General features: G+C 54.1%; 1 protein-coding gene across 6 annotated transcripts in view; it reads left to right on the top strand.

Annotated features, from left to right (window-relative positions):
* Positions 1 to 20,987, top strand: part of PHACTR3 (phosphatase and actin regulator 3) — a 214,107-nt gene that overhangs the window by 152,486 nt on the left and 40,634 nt on the right. For all 6 annotated transcript variants that reach the window (XM_003983301.6, XM_045053424.1, XM_045053423.1 and 3 more), the window contains one exon: positions 19,572 to 19,725. In XM_003983301.6, coding sequence (XP_003983350.2) covers positions 19,572 to 19,725 — 154 coding nt within the window. The remainder of the gene's footprint in view (positions 1 to 19,571; positions 19,726 to 20,987) is intronic.

The following is a 20,987-nucleotide window of genomic DNA, read 5'->3' as shown; positions in this document are numbered from 1 at the left end:
CTGCCATCTTCCCAGTGATCCTCACCTTTTGTGGGTTTTATTTTATTCGGCATTTGATATAATTTCATTGTCTCTCCTTTCTTTATGTATCATTTATACTTTTTTTTTCCTGGTTGTCCTTGAGTTTATAGATTGTATATAATACACATGTAAGCCAAGTTCACTTTTAAATAACGCCAGATGACTTCACAGGTAACATGAGTACCTCATAGTGATGAGATCATCCTGATTCATTCCTCTATCCTTTGTGTCATTGCTGTCATTCGTTTCATCACATATAAGCCCACATGTACACATAAGATATGCACAAGTGTACGAATATATTTTGTATGATATTTACATAAACGTAAGTAATTAAATACATTGTCTATCACTTTGAACAAGCTGTTATCTGTTAGATAGATTAAGGATAAGAAAAATAAAAGCTTTTCTTTCATCTTTACTTATTTCCTCTTTGATGCGCTCCCTTTATGCAGATCCAAGTTTCTACTCTACATTGTTTTCCTTCTCTAAAAAAAACCTTCTTTTAACATCTCTTGCAAGGCAGGTCAGCAGGCAACAAATTCCCTCCATTTTTTTGATCTTAGTAAGTGTGTGTTTCTCCATTTTTGAAGAATAATTTCTCAGGGTACAGAATTCTAGGATGGTGGGGTTTTTTCTCTAAACACGTTAAATATTTCATTTTGCTTTCTTCTTACTTGCGTGGCTTCTGGGGAGTTAGATGTAATTCTTTTCTTTGTGTTTCTGGAGATGTTTTTTCTTCTGGCTTCCTACAGAATGCTTTTTCTTTATTTTTGATTTTCTGTGGTTTGAGGATGTTATGCCAAAGTGTAGTTGTTGGGTTTTTTCTTTTTCTTTTTCTTCTTGGCTTGTATCCTGCTTGCCATTCTCTGAGATTCCTGGATCTGTGGTATGGTGTCTGACATTAATTTGAAGAAATTCTCTGACATTATCGTTTCAAGTATTTCTTCTGTTCTTTTCCTTCTGATATTCCCATTACGTGAATGCTACATCCTTCGTAGTTGTTCCTCAATCCTTCGACATTCTGTTCTCTCGTTCTCTTTTAGGGTTTTTTTTTTTCTCTGCTTTTCAGTTTTTAAAGTTTCGGTCGAGATGTCCTCAAGCTCAGTGATTATTTCCTTCGCTGGGTCCACTCTACTAATGAGCTCGTCAAAGGCGTTCTTCGTTTCTGTCACGGTGTTTGTGATCTCTAGAATTTCTTCTGGGTTCTTTCTTGGGATTTCCATCTCTGCTCTTGTTGTTCATCTGTTCTTGAAAACTGTCTACTTTTTCTGTCGTCGTCCTCAGCATGTTAATCAGGGTTGTTTTAAATTCCTGGTCTAACGATGCTAACATCCCTGCCGTGCCTGGTTTTGCTGTTCTGTCTCTCCAAATTGTGATTTTTGCCTTTCGGTATGCCTTGTAAGACTTTCCTGATATCTGGACGTGATGTCCTGGGTGGAAGGAACTGCCTTAAATTGGGCTTCAATAGTGTGGGGCTGAGGCAGGTGTCTGTAGCCTGTGACAGGGTCTCTCAGTATTTCAGGGAGCCATGCCTCTGGGCTGTGACCCTCACAAGTGTTTCTCAGTTTTATTCTCCACCTCAGGTGGGACAGGATGGCTCTTGGGGCTGGAGTTGGGGGTTTCCCTTCCACCAGGTCTGTTAGGCTCTGATGATACCCCAGCAGGTTAGACTGCAGTTAACTGGTTTCCCTGGAGGGAGACCTTGTGAAGGAGAACAGAGTGGTCTGGGGTATTTTGGAACGGTTGCTCCCCCCTCCCCTGCTGGAAGGAAGCAGAAGGGGATTCCTTTGCAGACATTCAGTGTGGGAACCTGGTCGAACTCCCGGTGGTAAAATGCACAGCGTCGCGGGGGCCTCTAGGACTGGATCTGTAGCTTTTAATCTCCGACTCGTCCACCTGAGCCCCCAGCAAGTCCCCAGTCATCGTTAGGGTTCCCCGCGCCCCCCCCCCCCGCATCTCCCCGCCCCTGGCGCTGGTTCCCGTGGAGGCTGATGCTGGGGAGTCTCTGCTCTGTGTTCACCCCTCTCCAGTCTTGGGGCAGAGACCTCCCCGCGTCTTCCTTCTCTTGTGGATCCAAGAGCAAGTAACAATTTCCAGTCTGTTCAGCTTTTTACTCAGTGTTAGAACAGGGTGGTGACTTCCGGGCTCCTTCTATGCAGACCTGGAAAGCAGATTTTCCTTGCTTGGAGGTGAATTCTACAAGCAACAGTTTTTACGCTGTTGCCACCCCAAGATTCACGTTTCAAACCGGCCAAGAAGTTTGCTTTTTCTCTTCTCTCCTGGCCTGAACTCAGGGACCCCATCTGTCTAGTTTGTGCCACTCTCCCTGCACCAGCCCAGTGGATGACACACACACACGACAGGTGCTCGGTGAGTGGGGGGAGGGGCAGCAAGGGGCAGAGGGGCTTCCCAGCAAGCAGGGCTGCGGGAGACGGGGTCACCGGTGTGGGAGGGCAGAGGGTCCCAGACCTTTGTCCGCGGCCTGACCCACGTGTCCTCTGGTGCACACGGTCTCTGCCCCGGATACTCACCGCAGCCAGCCTACAGAGACAGGACACACAGGTGCATCCTGGCCGTGGTCCGCGTTCTGATGGAGCGGGTCCCCCCACTTCACCCGTGTGGGGTGTCGTAGTCCAGGCTGCTGTGACGAGATACCGTAGGCTGAGGGGCCGAAGCAGCAGGACCTGTGTTTCTCACCCTTCTGGAGGCTGGGAGTCTGAGGTCAAGGTGTCAGCAGATGTAAAGTCCAGTGAGGGCCCACTTCCTGCTTAGCAGGTGGCCATCTTCTTGCTGTGTCCTCACATGCTGGAGGGACAGGGGGGAACAGTCTAGTGTCTTTTATTTTTAAGATTTTTTTTAATGCTTATTTTTGAGAGAGAGAGAGAGACAGAGAATTAGGGAAGGGGCAGAGAGAGAGGGAGAGACAGAATCTGAAGCAGGTTCCAGGCTCCGAGCTGTCAGCACAGAGCCCGACACGGGGCTCGAACTCACGAACTTTGAGATCCTGACCTGAGCTGAAGTCGGATGCTTAACCGACCGAGTCCCCCAGGTGCGCCTAGTGTCTCTTTTATAAGGAGCTGTACCCTCATGATCTAAGCACCTCCCAAAGGCCCCACTCCCTACACCATCACAAACATTCGATCTGAAGGATCGGGAATTTTGTGATTGACGGCTGTGTGTTCAGATGCGCCTTTGTCTCGGGGTTTACTGAGTGCACAGACAGATTTCTGCAATCACTCCACCTGTCTCAATGTATCCCTTTCTAGCTGCGTGACCTTGGTTAATTTCCTTAACCTCTCTGTGCCTCAGCTACACCATCTGTAAAGTGGGGTTGATGAGAGGGTTATTCTGACGGTTAAAAGGATCAGTTCACCCAGTGGAGTCCTGGCTCATCATGCTGGGTGAGTGGTGTTGCAGTAATAACCATCCGTGTTCCCGTCGTCGCCCGTTGAGCGGAGAGGAACAGGGGAGGGCCCGAGTGCCACTGTGCCCAGGATCTGAATGAATTTCGCTTCCGATTTTGTGGATATTCCATAGTTGATTTGTTCCTCGTCCCCTCAACCAGTTCGTTAGTTTAAAAAGAGTGTCAAAGTCCCTGCAGCCAAGCAGGCATGTCTGTTCTCCGTTGGGAAGTGAAATTGAACATTTGTGTCATCGGACGTGGTTGTAGTCTGGAACGAGGACACGGAGAATAGACAGTTGCCAGGTGGGCCCCTGGCGGGACAGGCCGAGGGCTGTTTGCACCGGGCAGAAAAGCCACAAGAAGGCCTCCGGTGGCACCTGTCCCTGGGGGGAGGACCCCCAGGCCGTAGCCTCCTTCACGGAGACGGCTGGGCCTCCCTGGTCAGGTTGCCGGGAGGCTGACGAGCCGTCACCTGTGACCGCCTGCAGGGCTCCCGTGGTGGCTGCCATCACGTGTCCTCCTTGCTCCTCCTCGCTTGAGAACAAGGAACGTTTGTCTGAGCCCCAGATCCTGATGCCCATGTACCTGTAACAGCAGGCGTCCTGGATCCCTTTATTTAACGTCCCTGACACATAGCAGGTGCCAACCAGGCACCAGATCTGCCCCAAACACGATGGCAGTGGGTGGGGCCTCTGGGGGGCGGGGAGAGGTGGAGGGAGGCATGGCCCATGGGCTTCGCTTAGGACGGGAGCAGTCCTGGGAGCAGCTTGTCCGCTTAGCTTGGCCCTTGTACTACCTGCCGGTGTGTGTCTTCCCCACTCCGAACCCCACGTTCACGTCTGCTTGTGTTCTAAGGGACCCACATCCTGCTGCCTGTGTCGCTGACCGTATCAGCAGCGAGCACTGACGAGCACTTATCGGGTCGTCAGTGAGGACAGTAACCACAGACAAGGGGTGACTGTTCCTGGCTGTACTGAGGCTGGTGAAGTAATCTGTGAGGCGTGAGTGCCCCGAATGCTATTCTGTGGGCAGTAAAGGTCAGAAGAGAAGCCCAAGGTGGCAGAGGGGGCGGTCTGCATGCACCCCTATGCCCTCGGACCCCCGAGCGACACAGGACAGCGTGCCGAGACCCAGGGACGGGAAGTCCGCACTCGTGCCCTTCGGTGTAGCCGCAAATGGACGTGACCTCCCGAAAGAGCGGTTGGAATTTTCAGTGCCCGCGCTCTCTCTTCTGGCAACTTGGCTTCCAGGAATTTATCCCCCGGTAACCCAGCCCTCACGCCTAATGGGTCATATGCACGAGCGTTTCACCGCCGTGGAACTGTCACATCGGGGGCCAGCTAGTCACCTGCTGGGGGGCGGGGGGGTCCTATGTGCTGTAGGATATTTAGCAGCGTCCCTGGCCTGTACAGCCTCGGAGCCAGAAGCAGCCCGCCCCCCAGTCGTGATGTCCAGAAATGTCTCCAGATGCTGGCGAATGTCCACAGAGGAGGGCGGCTACCTGTGGGGGAGAGACACCGGTGCATCTGGACGTCCCCTGTGTCCTCACTGCCATAGGAGCGCTGAAACCCTCCCACTGGGCATCAGTCAGGGACCAGTTCAACAGGTTTTCCCCCATATCTGCAGCGGACACAGGTACTTCACAGAATGTTCCAGCTCTGGAACACGAAGTGCATCCCAAGCGTGTTGTCAGGTGACAGAAAGGATTGGAAGATTGTTGTTTTGTTACCCGTGTAAAATAACCCCCCCCCCCCCACACACACACACAGCCATACTCTATATTATAAGGAAGAGTAAACCAGAGAAAGCAGGCATTTTCTTACCGAGTGTGTCAGCCAATTATGTTTTAGGCGAAATAGCTGCTGAAAGTTGGAAATATAAAAATGACGTGTACCTGTGCTTAACAAATCATTTCAACGTAAAGCAGGAAGGCCAAAAACCCTACACACACAAACGCGCGTTTCTTTGCCCCTCTTTGTCATGGGCCGGGGCCCCGTTGGGAGCCTTGGGACCGGAGCCCCGGGTCCCTGCAGAAAGCACGCCCACTGCGCGCCTTCTGTGGCGTCTAGTTCAAGTTCTAGAAGGCAGAGTAGGAGGTGAGGTGCTTCCCAAAGCAATGTGGGAGCTCACTCCTTCCCCATGTTGTTTCTTTCGGTTCTTTGAGTAGTAAAAACTACATTAGTCCTTGTTATCTTAAACGTTGTAGAAAGTGCCAAGGGAAGTAATCTTTGAAAGTGTTGGGGTGCCCGAGTTTCTCCTGGATCCGTAGAGGTTGCACCTACTTTGTACTTGTTACAAAGTTCAGGAGAACAGTGCTACTGTAGTTCTTCCCTGTTTGCTTCTTTCCTAAGCAGATCTGGAAAGAAACAGCTGTTTGCCAGGGTCCAGGACTAACCGGGAGGGCAGAGCCTCCCCCCTGCGAGCTCAGGGCCGGGGAGCGAGGGCAGCCGTGGCCACCTGGCCCAGCACAGGTGGGTGAGAGCATCTCCCGCAGGTGCCCAGGCCCGCAGAGGGAGGGCTTGTGTGTTTGCGTGTGTGTGAGAGAGACCGAGAGAGAGAGAATTCTGTGTGCGTCTGGATCCCTGTCCCCGGGCTTGAAGCACCACGTCTGGTCTGTTTCCTGTTTCAGGCAGTGTGGTGAGCGCATCTCTAGAAGGAAGTCCTGGAAGGAAATGCCAGGTCGATACGCCTGTGCCTTTTGCACGTCGACCGGGGGTGGGAAGCCTGGGTGAGGGCTGTGTGAACTCCCCTCTCCAGGCAGAGCAGGGAGCCCCCAGTCCCCCCACTGCCTTCAGCACCCTTTCCTGGGGAGGGAGGGGAGAGGAGGGCTGGGAAACCGCCCAATCGGAAGGGATTGAGGAAGTTGTTACAGTTTCTTACTGTTCTGCTTTTCAGAATGGGCCTGTTTGCTTTTATCATTTGCGAACAGACAAAGGCTGTTTTTGAAAAGGTCCCCTGCCTGCCTTGAGGACTCAGTCACACTGAGCAGGTGCCAACTGAGCCTGACAGAGCCCAAACCAGGGAGCAGACCCTAGGGCTAGGAGCAGGATGGGTGGGGGGCGGATGTCACGGGGTTGGCAGAGGAGTTTGCTGTGGGTTTGAAGAACGAAGAAGAACTTGCCAGGTGTGCAGTGTTTCTGAGACTCGGCAGAGGTGGGCACATTCTGGAAGCTGGTGGGGCTGCCTGGGGCCCAGGTGTGCGCATGAGGGAGGGTCTTACTCTCTATCACTTCTCCCAGTCCCCGGGGTAACCCGACAAGGCTAAGGACACCAGCCATGGGGTCACTAGCCAATATTGCTAATGGCAAAAAAAAAAAAAAAAAAAAAAAGGACCCTATTTGTCAAATTGCATCTGTTTTGGAAAGTCAGTAAATAAGCAGCAGCACCTCGACCCCAAGTGGAGTGACTCTTGAGGGGACCCTGGCAACTCACCCCAGGGAGCTGGGATTGGAGGAAGTGATCCCTGAGGGGCTGTGGGGCGGCTCTCACACCTGCCAGATCCTTCTCCCTCCCGAGCTGCATCACCTAGGGGGGTGGGGACAGTTCTGGGAGCTCTGTGACCTGCTACCAGCACTGGCCCCTTGAACTCCTTTGTCCTGAGCAGATGAGGGAGACACAGGGTCCGTGACGGTCTTGTGAATCCAGATGATAATTCGAACCGAGACAGGACCGCTGTGGTGGGCTGACAGGTGGTGACGGTCAGGGGCCAGGCTTCCCCCTGAGGATGGGGCACCTATCAGACACCGCTCAGTGGGAGCGTGACCAGATTGGCATTTGGAACCTACAGTGTAAAGAGAAGTTCATAAAGTTTTCTGATGGTGCACCCCAGTAGCAGAGGGCAAAACAGTCCACCCCGGATATATGTATGTTATTTGTAAACTATATGAGTGGTATGATGTGAGTATATTGTAAACGTCATAAAACGTACACAGAAATGGTAAGGAAGGGGCGCCTGGGGGGCTCAGTCGGTTGGGCGTCCGACTTCGGCTCAGGTTGTGACCTCGCGGTTCGTGGGTTCGAGCCCCGCGTCGGGCTCTGTGCTGACAGCTCGGAGCCTGGAGCCCGCTTCGGATTCCGTGTCTCCCTCTCTCTCTGCCCCTCCCCTGCTCACACTCTGTCTCTTCCCGCAGCCTGACCTACGGAATCCTGGGAGGGAGGCCCAGAAGCTGGCAGGTCCCTGAGCGCACAAGTGTGCGTGTTGGGGGAGGGCTGGGGGGTGACTGTGATGCACTTGATCCAGAGTTCATCCTTGATGTGAAATAGTGTAAGAACTAGAATTTTTTTTTTTAAGCTTTTACAAATGCTTTTGTTGTTTATTCAACAAGTACTATACGTCCCAGCTCTGGGCCAAGCGTTTTCAGGATAAACCAGACTGTCCCGGGGGCTCCTGGCTAAAGTTGAAAAGCTGCCTATCAGCAGAAAGGAAGGAGTCAGAGAAGGGGGAGTGTCTGGGTGGGAAATCCCTGGGCCCTGGGCGGGGCTTGGGTGGACTTGGGTGTGGGGAGAGGGGAGGGTGAGCACTTCCTGCTCTGGCAGAGCTGGAAGAAGGGGTGATGCCCTGCGGGCTCCAGGACCCTCTCCTGGGGGTCACGTTTAGTGAGAAGCAAAAGCTGAGAGGTAGTGTGTTCGTTGAATCCTGTTTTAAATGTAGCAGAGGGCGTGTGAAAAGCTGCTCGCGATGGATCCTGTGAAGTCACCTGTGCGGAGTTAGGACTCCCCTGTCCTCCCCAGGGGCCAGGCCCGTTCACAGAGCCTGAATGGCACCGGCCATTTCCCTCCCGTGGACACCAGGTGGCGCTGCAGATGGCAACTCGGGCAGGTGCTCTGGAGGCCAGGCCTTTGGGACAACCTGGGGGCCTCTGTGGTGGAGGGTCAGCTGTGGGTGAACCTTGCTGGGCACAGAGCAGCGCTGCGGGGGAGGGGCTCACAGACCCAGTGATGGCCCACAGCAGCCGAGCCGTACTTTCTCGGAGCCGTCACTTCCTGCCGGGTGGCTTGCCAAGCTGTCACCACCTGGTCCCCATGGCAGCCTCACGAGGGTATTGTCCCGTTTTGACGGAGGCAAAGAGGGGAAGGAAGGAGCCACTTGGGGCACCGCTCTCTCTCGTGTCTTGCTGGGAGCGTCACTCTGTCATCCATCGGCAAACTCCCGCTGTGCCGTGAGCAAGGAGGTACGGCCAGGCCCCGCCTACAGCCAGCCCACAGCAGGCGGGGGAGGGAGGACCCCCTCGATGCAATTTCAGGATTGAGGGATGAGTCCCGGGATGTGCACAAGCCAAGGACGTATGCGATTTCTCCTCCCTGAAGCCTCCACTCTCGGGCCGGCCTGTGCCCTAAAATGCTCTGACGCGCGTCCCATCCTGGAGGAAATGTGTCAAAACTGTGGACCCACTGGTCCTGACCCTGCTTCAGACAGGCGTCCAGGCTGTGTCAGGATGCGGGCAATGGGAGGAAGGTGGGAGAGGGGCCTCGCCCCCTGGTCCGGCGAGGGGGAGCCTGCAGAGGGAGGCTAACAGGGTATACCAGTTGGCTCGGGCTGCGGTAACGGGTTGCCAGAGACGGGGCGGCTTAGACATCACGTATTTCTCTCTTCACAGCTCTGGAGGCTGGAGGTCTGAGATGTGGTTTATGCTGAGGGCCCCCTCCTGGCTTGCAGATAGCCACCTCCTCACCGTGTCCTCCCGTGACCTTTCCTCTGTGTGCACAAGGGGAGGCCTGGAAACTTCTGTGTCTCCTCTAAGGACACCAGTCTGATCAGATCGGGGCCCCGCCTTTACACTCTCTTAACTTTAATCCCCTCCAGAGGCCCTGTCTGCTGACACAGGCACATATCCGGGCAGGGCTTCAGCCGTGAATTTTGAGGGGGGCTCCATTCAGTCCATAGCGCTGGGATGGGGGGGCGGGCAGGGGGCGCTAAGTCAGGAGAGGTTGGCCAGAGCGGGGGGGTGGGGGGAGGCCACTAGCTCAGAATTCAGGGGAGAGGAGGGGTCCCCTGCACTAGGAACTCACAAGAGGAGGAGACTTTGCCAGCTCATCATCAACCAGGGACCTCACAGTCCCTCAAGAGCATTTATTAAGCACCCTCTGCATGCGTGGTGAGCGAAGCCAAGTGCCACTGGGGGGGACACAAGTGAGCGTGTGCACCTGGGTGATCCTTGGGGCCACGTGGTCTTGTTTTCCTCACTCCCTCTTCATCCCCTCCTTCCGGTGAAACCCAAGTGGCACATGACCTTCCTGTTCGCTCATATGGGTTTCCAAGCATCATGCAGTCTAAGTCCCAAACTCCATTTGGTTCAGAAATCCAAATATCCTTCCCATGTGATGATCAAGGCTTCTAGGTGATTCCCTGTCTCGCCTGCCCCTCCCCCACAGCCCTCGTCCCCATCCCCCAGCGGGGGCTGGTCCACTGCAGCAGGCTGGCCCTGGGCTCTCAGCTGTCATTGGCCGCTCAGACCCCGGCGTGCATGGCCTCAGGGGTCACATTAGAGCCTCAGTTTCCCTCAGAAGGACGTGGTATCTCGCTTGGACAGTTAGAGAACCCGAGACCCTTCGGGGCCCAGACGAGGATGGAACTGCAGAGACATGGAAAGGATACAGGTCAGAGATGAGAGTTTTGGGGACCTGTTAGTCTCCTCTCCCTGCCGCCGTAACACATCGCCGTACTTGATGTTTTTGAATAAGAGGAATTTACTATCTCGCAATCCTGAGGGTCTCACTTGGTTAAAATCATAAGGTCGGCCGGCTCTGTCTCCTAAAGACACCAGGGGAAGATCTGCTTCCTTGCCCTTCCCAGCTTCTGATGCGGCCACGTTCCGGGTCTTGCGGTCCCGCCTCCCTCTTCAAAGCCAGCAGCGGCTAGTGGTGACTTTCTCACGTCTCGTCACTCTGATGCTGACTCTTCTGCTCCCTTCTTCCACCAAGAAGGACCCTGTTGATTACATTGGCTGCCGCTGCCTAATCCAGAGTTCTCTCCCCATCTAAGGGTCCTTTGTCACATCTGCAAAGTCGCTTTGCTGGGTAGCATCACGTATTCGTAGTTTCTGGGGTCAGGAAGTGGACAGCTAGATAAGGCAGGCACCCTCGAGCTCCTCGTTGTGACCGGCACCCGTGCTCCTCCCTGAGACCAGGCTTGGCCCTGGGGACGTGGAAATACGGGATCCACACGACTGCAGCACTAGCTCACGTGTGAAGCATACACCGGAAAACGTGTTCTTCCCGGGGAAGGTCGTCAGCCCAGGATGCCGGTCTCTGGGTTCCCCCATCAGGCTGAGAAATCTTAGGAAGTGCCGTCTCCTTTTGAACAGGATAGAGGAGAAGGAGGAGGAGGAAGTAGTTCTAGAAGGCAGGCTGCTCCACCGCGTGCTTTCTGGGAAGGCACGGCAGGAATTCAGGGGCCCCGTGGACGAGAGTGGCGGACTTCCTAACCTGCGGCCCCGAGGCGGGAGGAGAGGGGCATCCAGACAGCCCCCTCTGTGTGTGGTCCCCGTGCTCACCGGTCTCCAGACTGGCTCTGCGTGACCCTGGGGCCCCCCCCCCACCAGCTCCCTCCCTGCTTCCTTGGCTCTCTGCTCCCTTGGTTCCTGGATGTTGACGCTGGAGGTCAGGGGGTGCAGGGGGACCCAGCCCGGTCCACGGAGAGCCCTGGATGTTGACGCTGGAGGTCGAGGGGTGCAGGGGGACCCAGCCCAGTCCACGGAGAGCCCTGGATGTTGACGCTGGAGGTTGGGGGGTGCAGGGGGACCCAGCCCAGTCCACGGAAAGCCCTGGATGTTGACGCTGGAGGTCGGGGGGTGCAGGGGGACCCAGCCCAGTCCACGGAGAGCCTTGGATGAATACAACGGATGGTCTCTTGAAAGTCCAGAGAGACCGAGTCTTAGGAGCAGGGAGCGTGTCATGAAGGACCACGTTCAAAACGAAAATAGATTCGCAGCTGCTAGAAGTGTGTTCAGGGTCTTGAAGGGCAAGATGGAGGAACAGATGGAGAATCGTAGCAGAGAAGCAGAAACTATAAGGGAGCTGAATGCAAATTGTAGACAGAAAAGATACAGTGGCTGAAGTGGAAATTTCACAGCCAATTGAAAAGGGCCCCACAGTGTCAGCTTCTCGTGCGAGACAGGCTGGGGGGCCGTTCTCACGCAGGGGCTCGTGAACCAGGACCTGGGGCGGGCGGGGGACCCCTGGCATCCTCGTTTCTCTCCTGGCACCCAGCCCTCCTTGCTCCCCCTTTTCCGCCCCCTGCCACTCAAATGCCAACGCTTCCCGCACGCGAGCTCCTGCGGGCCGAGCCCGGCGGGCTCCGGGATGGCCGGTTCCGGCTGGGAAGCGGCTGCATTAGCGGCAGGAGGCGGTGCATCCTCAGAGCTCAGACTTGTGCATCCCCGTAATTACAGCCTTAGGATCAGTTCCAACGTGGGACTGATTGAGAAAAAGCTTTCTCATGGCTGGCTTGTCTGTCTGTCGCCGCGGAGCCTCTCAGCCATATGTTCGTATGTATCCACGGCCCCATTTATGTGTCGTCCTCCTTCCCAGGAAGGCACGGAGACGGTGGCTCTGGTGGCAGCAGCAGGCCAGGCAAGCAGGGCGGGTGGGGGGACGAAAACCTGTCAGAGATACAATCAGCCCCACTTTGGCTCAGGAATCCCCCTCCCAAGGACTAGGGGGATGGGAGCGTTGACCCCTGTGCTGGGGGGACAGAGGGAGGACAGTCCCTGCAGCTGTGGCCAGAGGACCAAAAGGAACACCTGTGTGTCCGTTCCGGGGGGTTACGTGACCGTCACTCTCTGGGATAGCTGGTGGCCCTTAAAGGCCAGGAGCCGGACTGAATCACCCTGATCTGGAACCGGAGCCCAATGTGTGAGCGAGGCAGGTGCGGTGTGATTCCACTGCTGTAAGACGGAAGAGCGAAGTCGGAGTAAGTGGTTGGTTGTAGAGAAGTAGGCGTGGAAGTAAGGCTCCTAGAACATAGTAGTGGTTTCTTCTGGAGGGGAGACGTGGACGGAAAGGGCGTCTTCTCCCTCCCTACCGCTGCTTTAGGCTTAAACTGTCTGCAGGTACCTGTTCTTTTTGGAGCTGAGGGAACAGACTTGTGGGACCCAGAAGGCAGCCAGCTGGCTCTCTGCTCTCCGCTGTGACCTGGGACATCTCCTGTGTCTGTGAGCCTCGTGGTCCCTCTGGTGCCTCCCCTCGTGGGTGGCTGGGGCCTGGTGGGCCCCCTCCGGCTCCGACAGTCGGGGCAAGCTCCCTGTAGGTGCAGGGTGGTCCCCTGAGGTCATCGGATGGGTGTTCTTTAAGTGTGTCGATGTCGTGAATTATCTGGATTGCTTTCCAAATGTTAAGCCACCTTGCACCCCTGTCAGTCATGGTATTGTTGTCGTTTTTACAAATCCTCGGATTTGATTCGCAAAAATTGTTTATAATTTTACACCCATGTTCATGGGGTTGTCAGTCTTTAATTTTTCTTTGATTCAAATATCTTTTCTGGTTTGAACATCACTGTGAATTCTAGTTTCGTAGCAGGGGTTTTAAAGTCCCCCCCTTCCTCCTCCGTCTTTCAACTTCCTGAAATAACTTACGCAGAATTGGATTACTTACTGCATGCTTCATTGTCAATGTATGCCTCTGGGCCTGCAGGTGTTTTTGTCTGGCAGGAGGGGGGAAGAGTTTTAACTACAAATTTTATTTCTTTAATAGATAAAGGTCTATTCTGGTTTTGTATTTTTTTTTTCTTGAGTGAGCCTTGGTAGATGGTATAGAATCAGATGGAGAGCCCACTCGTCTTCCTGATGTTGGTAATTTCTCGGTCTCCCTCTTTCTCTCCCCCCCCCCCCGCCCCCCATCAGTTTGGCTAAAGTTCTATCAATTCTGTTGCTCCTCTCAAAGAACCAGCTTTTGGTTTCAAGGATTTCCTTCATCGTGTTTGTATTTTCAGTTTTCACTGCTTTCTTTTTTTTAATTTTTTTTTTTTTAACATTTATTTTTGAAAGAGAGAGAGACAGAGTGTGAGTGGGTTAGGGGCAGAGAGAGAGGGAGACACAGAATCCGAAGCAGGCTCCAGGCTCCGAGCTGTTAGCACAGAGCCCGACGCGGGGCTTGAACCCATGAACTGTGAGATCATGACCTGGGCCAAAGTCGGACGCTTAACCGACTGGGCCACCCAGGAGCCCCCAGTTTTCACTGCTTTCTGCTCTGATCTTTATTATTCCTTCTGCTTCTTTGGGTTTAATTTGCTTGTCTCTCTCTAGTGTCTTAAGATGGAACATGAGGGCACTGATTTGAAGGCTTTCTTCTTTTTGGAGATAGGTATTCAATGATGTAAAATCTCCCCCAACACCATTTTGATATATTGTATTTTTTTTTTTTAATTTTTTTTCAACGTTTTTTATTTTTATTTTTGGGACAGAGAGAGACAGAGCATGAACGGGGGAGGGGCAGAGAGAGAGGGAGACACAGAATCGGAAACAGGCTCCAGGCTCCGAGCCATCAGCCCAGAGCCTGACGCGGGGCTCGAACTCAGGGACCGCGAGATCATGACCTGGCTGAAGTCGGACGCTTAACCGACTGGGCCACCCAGGAGCCCCCAGTTTTCACTGCTTTCTGCTCTGATCTTTATTATTCCTTCTGCTTCTTTGGGTTTAATTTGCTTGTCTCTCTCTAGTGTCTTAAGATGGAACATGAGGGCACTGATTTGAAGGCTTTCTTCTTTTTGGAGATAGGTATTCAATGATGTAAAATCTCCCCCAACACCATTTTGATATATTGTATTTTTTTTTTTTTTATTTTTTTTCAACGTTTTTTATTTTTATTTTTGGGACAGAGAGAGACAGAGCATGAACGGGGGAGGGGCAGAGAGAGAGGGAGACACAGAATCGGAAACAGGCTCCAGGCTCCGAGCCATCAGCCCAGAGCCTGACGCGGGGCTCAAACTCACGGACCGCGAGATCATGACCTGGCTGAAGTCGGACGCTTAACCAACTGCGCCACCCAGGCGCCCCTATATTGTATTTTTTATTTACTTCACAATACTTTCTAATTTCCCTTTTGATTTCTTCTTGGGACTATGGGTTAGTCAGAAGATTTTTTTTTATTTAGTTTCCAAAGATGGGGGTACTTTTCTAGAGAGCTTTTTGTCACCAATTCCCAGTTTTATTTCACTCTAATCAGAGAGTGTGTTTTCTGAGACTGGAGGGAGCACTTTCACACGTATGAGGACCTGCCTCTAAGCGTGCGTGTGGTTTTCTGGCAGCCGCCGTGCACACACGTGGGAAGAGAGCGTTTGTCCTGGGCAGGGTTTTTCTAAATGTCAAGCAGCTCCCGTGGCCGGTTAGTGGCTCTCGTGTCTTCCACTCCCTTCCACTTCGCCTTCCTTGTTCTATCACTTCCCCAGGAGAGGTCTTGAGATCTTCAACAGCGCCTTGAGGTTTCTCTGTTTCCGCTCTCAGTCTGTCAGGTGTTGCGTTTTGCTTTTGAACCTCTCAACAGGTTCACAAATCTTTAGCACTTGTCCGTCCTCCGGATGAAGCCGTCCCTTTATCACTCTGAGATCGTCCTTGATCCCTGAGAAGGTTCTTGGCTCAGAAATCTACCTTGCGTGATGTTCACGAGTGCCTTTGGCTTTCCTTCGATGGGTTCAGAGCTGTGCGTCTTTCCCCTCGTATCTGTTTGTGTCTTTATAGTCAAAGTATGTGTTTTGTGGGCAGCATAGGGTTGGGTCTTGCTTTGTTATCCATCGGAGAGTTTTTGCCTTCCAGGAGGGTATTCAGACTATTTGTGCTGAATGCAACTCTTAGGTTTAAATTGTTTTTTTAACTTTATTTATTTATTTTGAGAGCGAGAGAGAGAGAGCAAGCGAGGGAGGGGCAGAGAGAGAGAGAGAGAGAGAGAGAGAGAGAGAGAGAGAAATCCCAAGCAGGCTCCTCACTGTCAGTGCAGAGCCTGACATGGGGCTTGAACTCACAAACCATGAGCTCGTGACCTGAGCCGAAGTTTGAGGTGCCTGATAGGGACTGGGGGAGGGGGGTGGGGGACGTCCTGAAGGAAGCCTGGAAAGCAAGCCTGGAGTACAGGAGAGGAGGTGAGACCGCGTACGGAAATCCCGAGCCGTTAGCAGTCGGGCCTTAGTGTCTCATGGGACAGAGGAGGTCATGTGGGGAGCAGGTGTGGACAGAGGGTCCTGGGACACACGGACATGTAGAGGTGGGGAGACATCAAGGAGCCAGCAAAAGAGACTGAGGCGTGGCCATCAAGGTGGGAGGACAGCCGACCGGAGTGGTGGCTTATGGGGAAAGGGAAGGGAGCCTTTCACAAAGAAGGGAGTGCTGACCACCTCTGGGTCTCCAAAGGCACCCTCTGCCCCACTGGCGTAGGTAATGGGAGCTGACGAGACAGGGGCCTGGGGCACATTGGCAGTTCCATACCTGCTGGTGTGCCCATGAGCAGGTGCGTGCAAGGCTGCCCCCTGCCTGCTGAGCCGGGGCCCTCACAGTGCCACCCAGTGCTGTCCCGGCCACTGTGGCACCGGGGGACAGGCAGCATCACCCCACCCTACCTCCTCTGCCCCGCCTGTCTGCTGCACATTGGAAAGGCACCCCCAACGTTCACCGGAGTCGAACTAGATCTGGTACCATCAGACTTCTAATTTACTTAAGTTTTTGGCTTCTACGTTGATTTTTTTTTTTTTATTATTATTAGCTTTTGCCAATAAAGAACTCCATAGGGTGTTAGGCGGGACCGGTCCGAAGGTAGATGAGAGTCTTGCCCTTGGAAAGACAGTGTTGGTTCCCACAGATGCACCCAGGGAAAAGACATTTTGTGGCAGGTGAGCTCTGACCACATCCAGAAGCCAGCCTTGCCCGTGGGGACTTCGGGGGAGGCAACAGACAAGTCAGATGGTGGCAGTTCTCCGGGAGCGAGAAAACGAGTGTTTTCCCTCCGCTGACCGCCAGGCGGCCTGTCTCCGCCAAGATCTGCACACTCTTAGAGTTCAAGACCACCGCAGGGCTGGTGGGGAGGAGCATGTTACTGTAGACCGAGTGAGACCCTCTCACAGAGACTCAGCCTCCTCCTCTTGGATGAACTTGACCTGTGTGGCTGCGGCCATGGGTTATGTACAGAGTTCTGGAAAAGGTGACCCTGACCATTTTTTCCAGTTGTTGCTTTTATGGAGGAGACAGTTTCTCTACCATCTATCCTGATGTTGCTCAACAGTGTTCTTTCTCTTTAAATAATTGTCCATTTTCATTTAAGGAAATTATGATAAAAAAAAACACAATACCAAAAAGCAAAATTAGTACAGAAAATGAGGAATTCTTGACCTCCCTACGCCAATTATAATGTCATATGTACTTAAAATTTCGGCACCTACACATCTACAGACATGTTTCTGGGGATGGCACACACACGTCCATACACCCTGCTGTCGTCAGCAGCATCCTGTGAATGTCTTTCTGACACTCAGTGACCTACAGGCCACCATTGTCGATGGGTCTGCAGAGGCTCACGGTACATACGATGTGCCATCATCTGACAGGTGTCACCCTGGGCATCTTGGTTTATTTAATTTCTTGCTTTCATAAATGGCGCTGGACGAGCACCCTTGTATCTGGTTTTCTGTGCTTGGCCCACTTTTCTGTGTCAAAACAGGGAAACCGGTGCGTCTGGGGGCATCTGGGGAGGGAGGACTGCTTGCCTCCCACGGTCGGGACAGAAAGGTTTCCTGACCTCGGATCCTCAGCCTCACATCTTCTCCGAGTCAGACCGCTCTGGGATGTGTGCTCGTTCAGAGTGATTCTGGGGGCGCCTGGGTGGCCCAGTCAGTTGAGTGTCTGATTCTTGATTTCACCTCAGGTCACGATCTCACGGTTGGTGGGATCGAGCCCCACGTGGGGCTCTGCGCTGACAGGGTGGAGCCTGCTTGGGATTCTCTCTCTCCCTCTCTCTTTGCCCCTCCCCTGCTTGTGTTCTTTGTGTCTTTGTCTCTCTCTCAAAATAAATAAACATTAGGGGCGCCTGGGTGGCCCAGTTGGTTAAGCGTCCGACTCTGGCTCAGGTCATGATCTCACAGTTTGTGGGTTCAAGCCCCGTGTCGGGCTCTGTGCTGACAGCTCGGAGCCTGCTTGGGATTCTGTCTCCTTCTCTCTTTGCCCTTCTCCCACTTGCTCTCCCTATCTTTTGCAAAATAAATAATAAAAAAATACTAAAAGTAAATAAATAAATGAGCATTAAAACAATAACAAAAAACCCAAATTGACCCAATTGAAGGTTGGGTGGGAGTGCTGGCTGGATTCGTGGAAAGCCTCATTTGTAAGCTATTTGGAAATTTCCTTTGTTGACTTCTCAGTAACAAAACCTAGTAACCTCCTGACACGCTAGAGAAGACCTGATACCAGGCTCTGAGTTTTCGTCGTGGCCCTACTGTGTGCCCATGCCGTGCCCAGAGAGGCTGGGAGAACGGCTTGCTTGTTCCCGGCACCGGGACTTTATGTGGAGTGAATTCTCATTTCCATCTGGAAATCTCTGACGAAGGTTCTTTTTCTCAGTTAAGAACAAATACGATTAAAGTTTGTAATAAGCCCAAGACATTTGCCATGGGCTTAAAAAGACTTTCGTTATCAAAAGCTTAAAAGATTGAACCACACTCAGTGTGGTTTCATAGTTGAGCATACTCTGGGTCTCTGAAAATGGCAATCCCTCCTTGCTGCGTATTAGACCCTTGACATTCATGAAGGATTTGTCCCGAGACCTTTGAGATGCCCTTAATTCGTGAATGCCACCAAAGCTGTCAGTTGCCCCCGGGAACACACAGTAAAGACTAACCGAAAAATGCACGTGACTCCTTCAGGCTCTTTGTGATCCTATAAATGTAGGACTCTAGCCATTTATAAAGCTATTAAAACAAATTCAGGCTAGAGCCCTCGCTGGAATGGTTTGGGGAGTCATTATGTCCCTCTTTCTCTATAAAGCATAGCAAACGAGCTCATATTAGAAATTCAAACCTCAGCGGAGCCCCCAAGTTTTGTGTCTTACTTTGTCCCCAACTTCTGTGAAATGTCACGTTCTGAGACTCATTTCTGGCTTTGCACCCCCGTCTTCGACGCTAGGCGTCGGCTTTCTCGGGGAGCCATTTTTCTTTGCCTCCACCCAGGGGGTGTTGGGGGATGGTCTGAACCCCCGGGTTGAAATCCACGTCCTGGTAAAGCTGCAGAGCCGCCACCTGCAGTTACCTGCCAGGGGCGGGGGGCAGGGGGGTGTCTCATTCAGAAACTCACCGACTCCGCACATCACCGTTCCCTGGCACACCATCCTTCTCTGCCCGTGAACACGGCCAAGCCCACTTCTCTTAATTTAGACATCCCATCCTCTAAGATCTTACTCGCACCCGGATGTTGGCTGATCCCGGGCGTGTGTGGAAATAAAGATCAGCCTCAGCCTGGGGACCCGGAGTCAGCCCACCCTTTCCTTCGCTCCGTGTTCGCTGGTAACATGCTGCGTCAGCGCTGTTCCGGGGCCCGCGGAGGGCACACTGCTGTTGACCTCAAAGTCTGGTGAAGGAGACGATAAATTGACGGACGGGGAAGAGCTCAGATCCAGGGGGAGTTCACGGTGTGGTGTCATGGTGATTGGAGTCCCCGCGGGCCCCTTTGAGAAGGACGGAGGCTGGCTGTGGGGACAGGGCCGGCTGTGGACGGTCCAGCAGAGCCGGGTGGCCTGTGGGGGGCAGACCTGCTCCGACGGCCCCGGGGTGGGCTGCTCTCCGGACTGGGGAAGCGGGGAGAGTGGACCCTGAGGGGAAAGGGGAGGGGAGGGGACCGCCATGGGAAGTAACTGCAGGTTATGGCCCAGACTCAGAAGGAAGCCTGAGTGCCATTCATAGTCACCCTGGGGGAACAGGTGTCAGGCAGGACCGCCCCTGGAGGTCCTCCGTGATCGATCGCCCACCCGTGGAACGCATGACCCACAGGCGGTGACATCACTCTCTCCCGGTATCGCCCCCCTGCCCGTCCGAAGGCGCCACAAGCTGGCAGACACATCCCCGCTGCCCCGGTGCAGATTCCTTCGAGCAGCAGGGGGGCGGCTAGGTCGGCAAGCCAGCGCCCGACTAATACCCGTGTCCTTGTCCCTTCCCTCCCGTCCCTCCGGCGGCTCTCAGGAACGCTGCCGAGAAAATGCAAGAAGGAGCTCCTGGCGGTGAAGCTACGGAATCGGCCCAGCAAGCAGGAGTTGGAAGACCGGAACATTTTCCCCAGGAGGACTGACGAAGAGAGACAGGAAATCCGGCAGCAGATTGAGATGAAACTCTCCAAGTAAGTAGTGGCTTGTCGCCTCAGGCAGAGGCGGGGCCCCCCCTCGCAGCCCGCACCCCGCTGAGGCCCTGTCTTCCCTGCCCTGCGCCGTCTCAGGGCTCCCGGACGGGGCTCTGACCGCGACTTCTCGCCTCACCACCGTCCACGCTGGGGACCGGACAGTCCTTTGTCCTGGGGGCCGTCCTTGTCTTCACGCCTGACATCCTCCTGTGGCAGTCAGACCTGTCCCCGCACATCTCCACCTGCCTGTGGGGGGGGGGGGCACATCGCCCCCAGCAGAGAGCACCGGTCTGTAGAGGGCAAGCGAGCCCCCTGAAGGAGTGAAGGGGCCACGGCTGGGGGGGGGGGGCTGTGACAGCGTGGGCAGGACATGCCTTGTGGGCGTCCCGGACCTGGGGGAGAGGCTCTGTTTTGACCTCCACCAGGCCACCTTCCTGCAGGAATGTGCATCCCGTGTTGCCAGATCGCCTAAGTTTTTCAAGGAAAGCTGGAATCTATTGGGGGGACAGTGCGTGCACCAAGTTGAGCCCGTCTGCTGTCTGGCTGTGACCCAGAGCCACGAGTGAGCGCCCTCTGCTTTACAGCCCCCAGGCGTCCCCTAGGGCGGTCACTAGGGTTGGCTGTGTGATGGGCCCGGACAGCGTGGAGCTGTGGGTCTTTGTGGCTGGGATCTGCCGGGGTCCAGGGATGCGCCGTGGGACAGGATGCTTTGTTACCAGTAGGGGGACGGGCTGTGGCCGCGTGGTGGGCCCAGCATTGGAGGACTTTCTGGGTTGCTCCCCAAAAACCGGGGGCCAGAGCACACGGGGCAGTCCCACTCTCACCGGCGGCCCCTGCCACGAAGCGGGCCCAGAGCAGCTGAACATGAACCACAGGGCTTTTGTGGGAATCAGGCCCTTCGAGCCTTCTGGATCGTAGCCCCAGGATTGGGTGCGGGTGTCAGAAAGGACGTAGTAATGGGGCTCGGGCACACACCTGTTGCCATCTCCCTGACCTCCCTGCTGCACCTTCTGGAGTATGGCCTGGGCGGGGTGGGCTTGGAGGGACAGGGTCCCGGACTCCCTCAGCCTACCCGTTCCCCCTTTAACCCTCAGAAGCTGGTCCTGCAGAGCAGGAAGGGATGGCATCCCGATGGCGGACCAGCTGTCCCCGTGCCTCACCCTCGATTTGCCCTTGACTGGCGCTTCTCACTGACCCCTGCACCCAGGTCACCTGCAGGGACCACGGGAACATACAGGTTCCGATGAAGCAGGTCTGCAGCG

The sequence above is a fragment of the Felis catus genome, chromosome A3 (assembly GCF_018350175.1).
Source record: "Felis catus isolate Fca126 chromosome A3, F.catus_Fca126_mat1.0, whole genome shotgun sequence".
Taxonomy (NCBI): domain Eukaryota; kingdom Metazoa; phylum Chordata; class Mammalia; order Carnivora; family Felidae; genus Felis; species Felis catus.
Note: the sequence above shows the minus strand (reverse complement) of the source record. Positions and strands in the feature narration are given on the sequence as shown.